General features: G+C 40.8%; 1 protein-coding gene across 1 annotated transcript in view; it reads left to right on the top strand.

Annotated features, from left to right (window-relative positions):
* Positions 1–13,194, top strand: part of brip1 (BRCA1 interacting protein C-terminal helicase 1) — an 84,641-nt gene that overhangs the window by 32,012 nt on the left and 39,435 nt on the right. Inside the window, exons 18-21 of the mRNA XM_035680703.1 lie at positions 8,826–8,938; positions 9,031–9,113; positions 9,236–9,553; positions 11,670–12,332. Of these exons, the coding sequence (XP_035536596.1) occupies positions 8,826–8,938; positions 9,031–9,113; positions 9,236–9,553; positions 11,670–12,332 (1,177 nt within the window). The remainder of the gene's footprint in view (positions 1–8,825; positions 8,939–9,030; positions 9,114–9,235; positions 9,554–11,669; positions 12,333–13,194) is intronic.

Here is a 13,194-nt window from a genome sequence, read left to right as displayed (position 1 = left end):
CACACACACACACACAACCCCACACCAAATAAGAGCATCTCTTTTTGGTGATCCGTAAAAAAAAATCCCAAAGCGATGTTGCTGTGTCTGCCCCGTCCTTAGCAGATAAAGTTGACCTTTAAGTTTGACTCTCTCCCCGCCTCCCACCTCTCCTCCCCTTTATCCTCCACATCCTCCTGTCAGAGCACGACGAAGCTTTCACTAACCTGTTCTGTCAGTGTGGCAAGATGTGTGGGTGATTGAAGCTTCCCAGACCCTTTCACCTTAGCCAAAGCTGTCAGTTTCACCACTGTCAGCTCTCAGGGCATTGCTTCGTCTTTCTTATCAGATTTATTTTTTTAATTTTCTATTTTGTGTGAGCACAAGCTGTTGTTTTTTTTTCCATGAAAACACCAAAGCCAACAATGAATGTATCCTACTAAAAAGTATTGTTAGCAGTGTCCCTCTGTGCCATAGAGCTCCATTGTTGTCCCATGAAATACTCAATAGAGCACTACATGGATTAATCTGCAGTTGAAATGCAGTCCCCAACAAACCTTGAGTAAGGTTTGAAATTACTAAGGCTTTTTATAAATGAAAACTATGTATTTGTTACTCTTGGTGAAGATCTCCATCTTCAGTAGGAACCAATGGGCGCCAAGGGTGAGTTTCACAGACAGGGTAGGGAAGTCAGAAAATATAGATGAAGTAACACATCGTCTGTTTTGGGGTTTTTAAATATTTTGTACTTGCTTTGGTATTGGCAAAGGAATAATCAGATCCTTGTAGTAGACTTTTCAAATGATGCAGTAGCTTACAGTGTTTTACATTATATTTTGTAATTCTATTCATCTGGTTGACACAATAACAGGATAAACACAAAAATAAGACATTAAATACACAAAACAACAATTGCATGTCATCATTAAGACAAATAGCCCTGTTTCTTTATTTAAAGTCAATGTACATTACCATGAAAGTGATGCTTTGGTGTAACCCTGCTGCATCAAGCCTGTAAAATAATGTGCCTGATGTGGGATAAAACAGGAGATAAGTGGATGGAGCAGAACACCAGGGGGAGGTTTGAGGAAGCCAAAGCTAGTTAGGGCCAAGCTGGAGCAGACCAAGCGTGAAGAGACTGTGCATTTCTAATGACATATTCTGTGCTCCACATCAACAGCCTTTGTTTATTTGCTACACGTGCCCTGCTCCTCAGCGAGCTCGCCATCTTCTGCCACATCTCTTGTCATGATTGTGGCTGCTGTAGGATCAGGAAGGCAAAGCTGATGGCCGTGACTGCTGACACTTGGACTATGTGCTGCCATTTAAAGACACCCCTTTTATTTCATTTTTGTCATCGGGCATACTATGCAGGATTTTCCCTGTAGAACCAATGTATAGGGTTTTACAAACAATCCCTCTCAATCACCACTCATGTGTTTCAATGTCTGTATCTGCAGAGACCCTGCAGTACTCTTCCTGTATTTTCTTATATTGCTGTGTTCCGGACGTTTCTGGGCGTCTGCTTTTGGGAAGTTTGCAGGGGTCTGGGGTTACCAGGTTACATCGCTGTCTACGTCTCTGCTCCCTGTCTGTTTGGCTGAAGGCACCTTTGGCAGGGTTGTGCGGGGACATGGCCGTGTTCATTTCTGCTTTAGAACGTATCTGCTATGAAACAATTAGAAAATAAAGAAATACATCTCGACCAAAAGTTCTCTCTCTGGCTTGCTCAAACCGAGGAGGGGAGGACAACTTAAATGGCAATGGACAAAGCCTGCATAGTATGCCTTTAAGCTCCATCCTTGACTACCATTAAAATATGTCATCATTTCAATAAGCGAGTAAATAAGAAAATGAACAGAAGAAATGTATATTTTCTGGATACCCTAAGACTAAGGGAGGGATGTCTTATGCTTTACCTGTCCTAACACTTCTTTACTGTTATGACACTTAAACAACATATGTATGAAAGAATGAGATGGATTTTAAAGAGAGCAAAAATGCAAGTGGGGTTATAGTGTGCAAACACGACACAGACAACTTAAACTGAAACTAATTCTCAATTTTATAATAATAATTCATTTATTTAATTTCATTCTCTGCAATTCTGTGCTTTAGAGGTGATGTGTGTAGAACAGCTGGAACGGACTGGGGTCTGGGGATGAATAGAAATATCTTCTAATACCAGTTTTCTATAAATCAGTAAAATGCAGATTGACTGTCTCATCTGTGTGACTCATTGACTGAGAGGAGAAGCATGGATTTTACTGCTACAGTATTGCTGAGATTTCTTTTTAGATCCATGTCTTTGCATCTTAAAAAGAGACATTGACCACTACTATATACGTCATGAATGTTGGCTCCTGTCAAACTACAGCTAGTAAAAATATCAGTCCTCCATTCTGTAAAACTTATGATACATTTTGTTAATCCTGCCTGCAAATGTGATTTTACGGCTTTCAGAAGAGATTAAGACATTATGTAAAGGTAATATTTATTTTAGAAATGTATGTTGGATTTGATTAGTTAGTATAGATGCTTATAATCAGACGTAACAGACCATGCCTGTAACATCCCAGATTCTAGTCTCCATTTTCTGCTCTGTACTTGTCCTTTCCTCCTCCTGTTATCTCCTCTTTCAGTGGCAGAGGCAGTGGCCCCCAGAGAAGCCCTGGGGGCTGTAAAGGTCTTTGAGCTAACCCCTATTACACTGCTGAGAGGATGGGGACACTGACACTAATGACAGCCATGCAGCTAGCCCTTGTAGCATGCTGAACTAGCACAGATACTGCTGCAGCACATTCTCTCTCTCACACTCACACACACACACACACACACACGCACGCACACACGCACGCATGCATGTAATGGTGCATCCACTACTGGATAGGCAATACCAGAAAAGGACTTTAGGATTCCGTTTACCCTCTCTTTGGTCACCATATTTCTGAGTAATGATGCATTGTTCTGTATGGTTCTATATTGAAACGCAGTGATCTATACTAGGTGCGTTTTTAGACTCCTGATGCAACTGAAAAGTGTTGCATTATTGAAACTGCTCGTTCCAGAAACACTGGATTGGGCTTTGTTATGCTGTAATGGTGAAAGAAAAAGGGTTGATTTCCAAGTGCCACAAACTGTAACCGTTAAAATAGCTGGCAGTAATGCCACCACAGTGAAGTTTAACTTTTGGAGCTCTGCCTCCAAAACCTGATGTGTCTAAGCTGAATCAGAAAAGATTTGATGCATCACCTCAGATAGTCTTGCGATACCAGATGATTGGAAATCTCAGCGCCTACCAATCGTCTGGGGATTTCTAAAGGTAAAGTAGTTGCTTCAACGGCGGTGAGAACGTCCGAGGACACCACTCACTTCAAGGAAACACCTTACCTGAAATTATGCTGTCCCCCATTCTCCTCCTTAGTGAAACAAACTGGAGGTATAGCGATTCCCTTTGTAATATGGAAAGAGCTTTTTAAAACATTGAAAATGGATGTCTTAAGCAACGTTATATTGCACGACAGTGTTTACAAGCACACAATTCTGCACCGCCCTGAAGATTGTAATGCAGGTTGTTTTTAATCTCTGCAATTGTTAAAATTGTTAAATAAAAGCCCTCAATCTTTGTTTGAAAGCAAACAAACCTGTCCACAGACATAATTTCTTCTTCCGAGAGTTTTCTTGGATTTGGAGTCCATAGCTAGCCTAGCTAGAGAGACTCCAGACTAGCAGCCACTGCTATTGAGTTTTGGCAAAATGTAATGTTAAAGAATGTTAATGCCTACAACAATGGGGGAAATGTTATTTCCATACCATTCTTTGTCAAAGCCACAGGGAGCCACTGGAGAGGGCCTAAATAGCACTAGCAATTCAGTGACTACATGATGGTCTAAACAACTGCATCGCAAACTACATACATGGCTAATATATATATAATATATGATATAGCTCTCTCTGCTCTCCCTCTGCTATTTTTTTCTGCAGGTTAAACTGTATTTCATATGTGTAATAATTCCTTCTGGCGGTCTTACTGCTGCAGTAGCTGTATTGTTTCTTATTTTAACAGTGTTAATGTGTCAGGGATTATTTTTCTTTAAATACATTTTTCACCTGCATGAATGCTTTGTATTATCACCTTGTCATATTTACACCATATGTCTCGCATTGAAAATGGTTTCCTTAGTGCACACATACACACCTGTGACTTGTTCTTACATTGTCACTTCCATGCGCTAGTGCTAACATGTGCACATTCTCATAAGAGCACACATGGACCCAGACATATTAATTCATTCATTCTATGCCACACTCACACGGCAGCACCCCATTGCTAGGATAAGAGGTGTAAGCCCAGCTTCTCTCCATTTAAACTACCCCAGCACTTTAGATGCCTGCACGGCCTGCATTCCCAGACAGGCATAACTCTCAGACGCTACAGCCTAAGCACATAGCATGGCATTTTACTGGCCTGTTGTGTTATTGTGACAAAGATCAAAGGTTGAACTTGAAAAGTCCTCTGCAGAGAAAGCCCTGCCAAAGGTGGAATTACATTTCTGTTGAGTTTTTCCAATGGCATGTTTTACAGTGAACGGTCACGTCCTGCGTGAGTGAGTCAAACAATAAGTGGCTTTAACAAGCAATAAAAAGACACTTACAACTGATAAAGCATTTCTTTTAGTTTAATGAAGGGCTCAGCCAACCTCTTGCTGCTGCCCTTTAGTAAAGACAACCACGAGAGCATTTTAATTCTAAGGCCTGCAAGCATGTAAAACGGATGGATAAAGGGGATTTTGGAGGAATGTTGAAGTTTATGGAAATCGTTGAGAAGAGAGAAGAGACGGTGATGAATGCTCCAGGCACACTGTACATATGGCTTTATCATCAGCCACTGAAGGAAAGCTATATAATACATGATCACCACTTGTACTGTCCTTGTCAGCACCACAGGCCAGCTTTAGAAAGAGGTCTTAGTCAACATTGTTTTTAGCTGATGCGTGTTCAACCCTTTATTTACCCGTTACCCTTTATTTACCCCCTGGTTCTCACATAATTCATTACTGTGGCTGGGTATTGTTTAAAATTATTACTTATTACTATTTCTGACCAATACAAAGTTGTAATACGCACACCAAAACAATTTTTATTGCTAAAGCTGCAGCGATTAGTTGATTAATTGATTTATTGGACAGCTATTAAATTAATGATTTCAGTTTCTCAAATGTGAATATTTCCTGATTTCTTTAAACCTTTATGACAGTGTGCTATGCAACCTATAAATATATACAATAATCTTCTTGATTTAAAATACATGAAATTCATTGTTTTGACACCCTTACAGCACCAACAGATTCCATCATTTCCTATCAGCTCATAGAAGCATTGAGGTTTGTTACCAGGGCTGTAGTCAAAACCACATAAGTCAAAATTAAATAAGTCCAGGCAGTTTTGAAATCAAGTCAAGACAGGGTCCAAAATGGTCCTAGTCTCAATAAAGACTGAGCCTTAATATGATAAGATAGACTTTATTGATCCCACACTGGGGAAATTCACTCGCTACAGCAGCTCCAGGTACAACACAACGATAAGAAAATACACTCTAAATAAAAATAGAATAGAGAAATACAAGAGAAAGAGAATAAATAGAATAAAAGTTGTATGTACACTGTATGCAGCTTTTTATACAGATTGGATTGATAGGGAATATTGCACATAGGCTCAAGAGCAAATAACAAACCTGTGACCATTTGTATTCTTCATATTATTGTCTTAATGTTGTTCTTGATTTTTATTTTATTATTTATCTATACTATAGTATAGATTATTATAGTTTGATCAAATCAAATAGTTTGTGTTATAAGCAAACTGGACGTGGTCTAGACTGATGGCTGACAATTTGGAATCAGAATATCCATTAATGACACAGAGACCAGTTAGAACACCCATAAGACTGAGGCATGTTGAAGTCTAACCCTAACACCAAACGAGTCAAAGAACACAGATGAATTAGCAAACAACCCTAGCTAAATTGCCAAAACAGCCACAAGACTGAAATAAACTTTTCTTGAGACTGAGATCCGACAGTTCTACAACCCTGTTCGATGCAAGTCCCTATCCATTGCCACTCAGAATGGATGCTGTTTGAAACTGTAAACTTGACATGTAGGGTTTCATTTCTATTCATTGATATCCCAAAGTTGACTTTTTAGCGGAATATCAAAATCAACTATCAAAGAGCAACTAGGATTCTGTGTGTAGCCTTGGTGTGAGCTGATCCATAAGCATGTTGGAAAGCAGTGTGATAATCTAATGCCCTTGTGAGTGTGTGTGTGCGTACACACACACATGGACACTGTCTTCAAGACGAGCCACTCAGCTGTCAGCTCAGTCTTATGTGGCAGATGAGGCGCTCAGCAATCTCAGTGACAGGCACAAGATGTCCCGAACTGCCAGGGGCGGGCACACTGACACTGACACGCGCACACACACACACACTCCCTGCATAAAATGCAGCTCAAACAGATGCGCTCAGCTGCGAATCATGCCTAGTGGTCAAATATATGTTTTTAGGGATGAACAGGTAGCTGTAGAGGACAAGGCCAAAGCAAGCGAGTGATCTCTTGACATTTTAACTAATCCCTTCTAGCTTGTGGTTTCTTGCACATTTGCGGGATTTGCTAGCAGCCAGAATTGGCTTTTTCACATATGCAAGCTGTCATGTTAGATCGGACAGTGACATGGTACAGACCAGGGATGTGATGGCTCGAACGCTGAAACAGACTGTGATTGGATTTAGATGACACCGCCGGCTCGGGGCTACTGGCCTTTCTGTTCAAGCTGTGGGTTTAGAAGTAGATTCTTTAACTGCTCTGGTGTCTCATACATTGGCAAACATCTCACCATGAAGCCAGCAGCATTAACAAGACGTCCTGTGATATGGCTATATGAGTCTCCTCCCATTGACAGCCTGCACTACTTTTGAATTTACGCCGATAAAACCTGTGATTTTAAATCTCCTGACCTGCCTAGGCCTTCATCATTCATGCTATAAAAGTCTTCCAGTGTCAGTGTTGAGGTTTTCTGTGGTAGCAGGTGTTGCTCAGTTGTTTGTATGCTTCTTAGGAGAGGTGTTATTAGTCATAGTCCCACTTTGGGGTGACATTTATGGTTTCCTGTGACTCCGCTTGTTTTGTTTATGTACACAAGCCCAGACAGGCCACAGTGGCATTGCGTGATACGCGTGAGGGAACAGGCTGTACCTGCCACGGCCCCGTGTTTGGTGGCTCAGGGCGAACACACGGTACCTGTCAAAAGCAGTTAAATCCCCGTTCAGCAAGCTGCCCTGCATAGCATCCCGTCAGACGCCAGCTGAACTTTTCACTTGTCAATTCTGAAAGGTTAGCGCTAAAATCAGCAGCGACAGATGCAAATGGATGGGTGCTTTCCTGGCATTTTTGTGCAGGGATGCTTCATGTCACCTAGACCACCTTGTCTGCCCCCTCCTTCCTCCACTCTACTCTGTCATGGCCTCTCTTTAGCCCCTCTGTTCCCCTTTCAGAACACATCTGTCTACGAGGGCAGGTATAACCGACCCCTTCAGGTCCTAAGTAGTATTTTTGGGGGTTTTGGTTTGCCCTTGAGCCCTCGCCCACTTGGTTTCCCCCTCCATAAGATTATTCCAATTAATTCTCCATCATTAGACATGCGTGAAACCCTTTTTGCCAGGTGCTGCCACAGTTCTAGCTATTGTTTTCTTGAACAGGTTTTGAGTACAATATGTTCAATAGCTGTTCGATAGCCAGTAACATCTTTTAAAACTATTTTTCTGTGCATTTTACCTTTTATTCTTTAATAGTGTACAATATAGACGGACTAGAGAGAAGGAGAGGTTGGGTGACATGCCCGATTTATATGATATTGCGTCTCAACCAAAAGGCCACGAGGATGCCTTGTGATGCATTTTAATACCTCAAAGTCTTACCGTAATTTAGTAAGTTGTTCTCATCCTATTTCAACCAGTTCAGTCTAGAACTAGATGTGCAACCAGAAAGCTATCTGTTGATGAGATGGTCTTAGAAATATGACTTGTAAATAATGTATGACAAAAAATAAAGAGCTCTCAAAGTTAGTAAAGTGGTATCGCAGCTTGTGTGATGCTTGAAAATAAATCTTTTTTTTTTCTCACTGTGAGTTCAAGTCCATCATAATTAAAATATGTGGTCAAACTCGTCTTCAGTATATGAACTTTTTACCTGCGAGGAGGTCATGTATTTGGTGAACTGAATTTGTTGTGCATAAATGGTGTGCCATGACTAAACAATAAAATGTAACAGCCACCTCAGACATCACTGTAGAAACAAATGCGTCAGGTATATAAAAAATAAGCAATCAGGAATGTGTTTATTCTGGAATTCCAGATTTTCCAACCTGCACAAACCTGTTGTAATTGAAGTGAATGGTGTGTGGATTTGCATATCATACTTGACTATTGGCCTTTGTGGAGGTCTACCCTCTCTGAGTGCCGTTCCAGTTCTCTGAATGTTTTTAGTTATCTCTGCTTCACAACTTTGTAATGTCACTATTCCCAAAAGATGATGGAAATGTTGTAATGTGTACCCTGTGTTGATTGTGGCGTCACATTACTATTTGATAGACTAAAGGAACCAGTAACAACCTTTCCCCCATAATGATGACTTATTTGTATAGCGCCAAATCATAACAGAGGTTATCTGAGGACCCTTTTCAAATATAGCAGGTCTAGACCACACCAGCAATTCCCATCATGAGACATGCATCCAAACACTGTCCCATAGATCCTGAATCATCTTTTAATATACCGGCTGTTTCAGGTGGAACTGAAGATGAAGTACAATGACCAGCACTGCAAGTCCAGAGGTCTTCTTCCAGGCCATCGTTGGTATGAGATTCAGGCCTACAGAGCTCTAAACCAGGCCCTGGGGAGGTAAATATGTCCTCTACAGCCAGAGTGTTATGGGAGATTTATTTTGGTGCTCTTTGTCCTTTATACTTAAACCTTCACATTTCATTTTATAGGTGCATCCGCCACAGGAATGACTGGGGTGCCCTAATTCTAGTGGATGACCGTTACAGGAATAATCCCAATAAGTACATCACAGGTACTCAGAGTTCATGTGTCAAAATGCTAAGCCTCTCACCTTGAACACTAGATGGCAATAGTGACCCACTGTAAGGCTTTTGCTAGTGTTTGTCTCTGATGTGTGTGTCTGTGTAATCACAGGTCTGTCTAAATGGGTCCGCCAGCTCGTCCAGCACCACGACACCTTCGGCAACGCCATGCAGTCTCTGGTAGCGTTCTCTCAGGTGCAGCAGAAGATGATGGTGGCCCCTGCAGACACTCAGTCCCCCAGTTCTACTCTCGCCTCTCCAAACGGTCACTTGCCAGCAACTGTAGAGGGACAGGGTCTGTCCAAGGCCTCAGAAGCTCAAACACCCTCTTCATCTGATAAACCGCCTGAACCCCAGCGGGACACAAGCCCCTCGATCTTCCGTTTTTTGTCTCGTACGCAGTTGAAAGCTGAACAAAATGAGAAAGAAGGTGAGCTAAAATCTTAAAAAGGGTAATATATCTTAAGACTTATCTAAGCCCCAAAAAAACAGCAATTTTATATTTTGGTTCTGTGACACTGGTCTCTCTACACACTCTCTAGAAAGCCTATTAACAATGTCACTCTTGAGCATTTTAAATCTGAAAGTTTTACCTTTATGGTAAAATAATTGGGACAATTTTGTCTATATGTACTCTGATGTTTTTGTAAAAAAAAAAAAATAGGGATAAAAAAGTTCCACATCACAGAGAAATAGGGTTGTAGTAAAGTATCAGGCTGATGTTGTTCTGTATCTTTCTTATCTTTCTAGTCAACAAACCCCATGAAAAGACCAAAATTATGGTATGGTACCTGGGTGCTGGAAAATTTAGATCTTGGTTTCACATGTATAGTGTCATTTTTACAAAGGCAAACATTACTCAAACAGGAGTAAATAATGCATTTGTGGGGTACTTTCAAAATAAACTACAGTGTTGTGCGTTCATGGACCACCCAGTGCAACAGTGTGGCTCACTGATGTGTTTTTAATAGCTTTTGGACAACAATGGACTTCTATGGCATAGAGTTATAAGCAATTCACTTATGCCTATATTTCTCCTCTGCAAAAGGAGAAATAGTATTTTATTTTAGTCTTAATATGACTATTTCAAAATATTTGATTTTTAAAAAGAAAGCAATGTTAAAGTTATTTTGCAGTTTGCACAATAAGAATTGAGGTCATTAAAATGTTTTTATGTTCTACGTACTGACAGTAGAATAAGCAACTAAAAACCTATATAAAGGCCCAGTTATGCAAAAAATCTATTGTGAAACCACAAGCTATCTTAAATTTTACACAAAACACTACTGGCTGCTGTGGGATTTGACAATAAGAATATCACCATCCTGTCATCTTAGAAATGCCTTTTATTTTGAAATTTTTGTGAGAAGCCAGGGAACCACAAGTGAAACCAGAGTCGACAATAAAGACTCTCAACTAAAAATTTATATAGAAACAATGTTTCATTATTTTAACTGAGGAAGGGTTCCCACCCGCCCTGGAAAATCTGGAAATTTAGAGACTAGTTTTCTAGTAATGGAAACTCCTGGAATTTGATTAAAATGACCAAATATCCTGGAAATGATCTTTTATTGTATATTAATTGTCTATTGTATTTCAACCTCTCACTTCGATGGCCTACATAAACAACCTGAGACACTTCATCACTAAAAAAGGAGGCATAAAACTGGAGTTCAATTCAAGGCTAGGCCTACCGGTACATTATATGACTCCAGGAAAATGTCCTGGAAAATGATGTCTTAAAAAGAATGGGAACCCTGTTAGGTACATTCATAAGTAAGGGAAAATACTGCTTTAATATGTTAATTCTACTACTAGTATCTGCTTTCATTCTGGTTAATTGATGACAGTGATGTGATAACGTTGTTTCTCTAAAGTCTAAAGTTTTGCTTAATAAGTACATCAGGAGTTTATCCAATAGAATTTTTTGCTGTCTGTGACTTGGTCGGACTCCCTTCTCTTCCTTCATAAATTTAAAGCAGCGCTGTTTTTAAAAGAAAGCGATCAAAAGGTGCATGTAATTTCTGCACTCAAGGATGTACGAGCATGACATCACCACGGGAAAATATGCTTAGGTGACGTGTTTGCACATTGCCTCGGCGAGCACCCATTGTCCTGGGGCGGTGGGGTCATGACGAGGTGGAGCTGTTTTCCCAGTTGAATCGGGGTTTGGTGGATAGGGGTGGTAGCGGGGCAGTAGCACACACCTCTACCCCCTCCACCCACCCCTTGGAGTCGGGGTGGGTGTTGGGGGCGGGGGCCATGGGATCAGTTGAGTGGCTTGCCTCATTACTGTAAGGTCTTTTGCGTGCCTGAGTGGCGCTGGAGCGAGCTGATGAGCAGATGTTGTACTGTTGCTTTTAATTAAATCCCCTTGACCTTTGTTTGGGTTATATTGAGCGTAAGCCCACATTTATATCTTTCTTTATAAAACAGCCACAGCACTCTGCACACCAGTCTAATTTCTTGTTTGCTCTGTTGTCTTTGTCAGAGTATAGCTAGTATAAGGTTAATGTATGTGCCTATGTTTTGTTTTCTTGATGCAGAATGTTTGAAGAAGGTGCAGAGTCCTCCAGCACAGCCCCTGTTGCACCACAAAAGACAGGCACTCCCTCTGTACAGCATTTTCACCCCCAGCCCCGTCAGCAACTTCAAGAAGCCAGTCTTTAATAAAAAAGCACCCAGTAACCCCAGCCAGCAGTTGGCAGCTCCTCTTAAACAAGGGCCTCCAGACAGTTCCAGTGAAATCACAGAGGAACCACACAATCTGGCTCTGGAGCCTTCTTCAGTAACAACCCCTCCCAGATGTAAAAGCGATCCACCCTCAGCAGACAATCCAGAAGAAGACAAAGAGGATGAGAACCAGACCATCTTCTTTACTCCAGAACTTTTCGAGGGAGAAAGCAATGAAGGCAGCCCAGAGATAGAGACCAAGTCTCCTCCCAGGATGGGGAGCCCTGACCTGCTGTCAGAAGAACTTTTTGGCTCTGAGCAGGCCCAAGGGCAGGGGCAAGCCTCTGCTGTTGATGAACAGAGTGCTATATTAGTGAGTAAGGAGAGCACAGAGCTGTCACAGGGACCGAAAGAAGAAATCAGAGGGCAGGAGCAAGGTGAGGAGGGAGAGCAGGTGGATAACCAGAGAAGGCAGGCAGACAATAGGCTTCGCAGGTTGTCCAGGTCCAGGCAGAAAGCTCCCTCCACTCCAACAGGTAACTAACAACCTGGGACTTAGAAATGTTGTGAAAAAAGCAGAATGTCTTGAATGCAAATACAGTGCAAATAACATGTTTAGTATGCATTATGGTGGCCAAAGTTTTCCTACCAAATATTAGCAGTAGATGGATATTAAAACAGATTGCAGTGCAATGTAAAACACCATTCAGTTCAAACCATTGCTGCTTTATTTTTATATCATATATTCATGTTTCACAATTCATCTTGTAAAGAGTGTAAGTTACAGCTAGCCCACACACTCGTACCATGCAGTACATGATGAGGCTTCAGCCATCTCAGATCAGCTTCTTATTACTGTGACAGCACGTCTTATTAAGGCCATTAAGGCGGGTTCTCAGTTAAAAAGACACAGCCATCCGACATTATTGAAATTGCAGCGCTGATTGAATGTGCATTTTAACAAATCATTAAAATATAAAACCACAAACTAATTTGTTTTCTGTAGAAGTATGCAATCATTTAGTTTTATTTTAATGATGTGTCTGTAGATTATGGGTGAGGAATGTGGATGCTTTAGACATGCCTGATTTAACCTAAAGGGTTAGAGAGACCTTTATTTTTTCAATTGCAATTATATAATTGTGTGCTGTAAATGGTATCAGTGTGTGGATACACATCTTTCAGGATAAACATCCATATAAATTCTGTTAATTAAATGTTTGCATTTCATTGATATTTTTTGTCATCCTTTTTCTTGCAGTTTTTTTTCTTCAACCACATTTTCAGTGCACGTTAATATACAGACATAACATTTAGGAGGATCTATTGTCACAAATGGAATATAATATTCATAGGTTTGTTTTCATTAGTGTTCAATCACCTGAAAATAAGAATTGT

The sequence above is a fragment of the Morone saxatilis genome, unplaced genomic scaffold (genome assembly GCF_004916995.1).
Source record: "Morone saxatilis isolate NCDOM2014 unplaced genomic scaffold, NCSU_SB_2.0 Contig8, whole genome shotgun sequence".
Taxonomy (NCBI): Eukaryota; Metazoa; Chordata; class Actinopteri; family Moronidae; genus Morone; species Morone saxatilis.
This window is presented reverse-complemented; position numbering and strand designations above follow the sequence as displayed.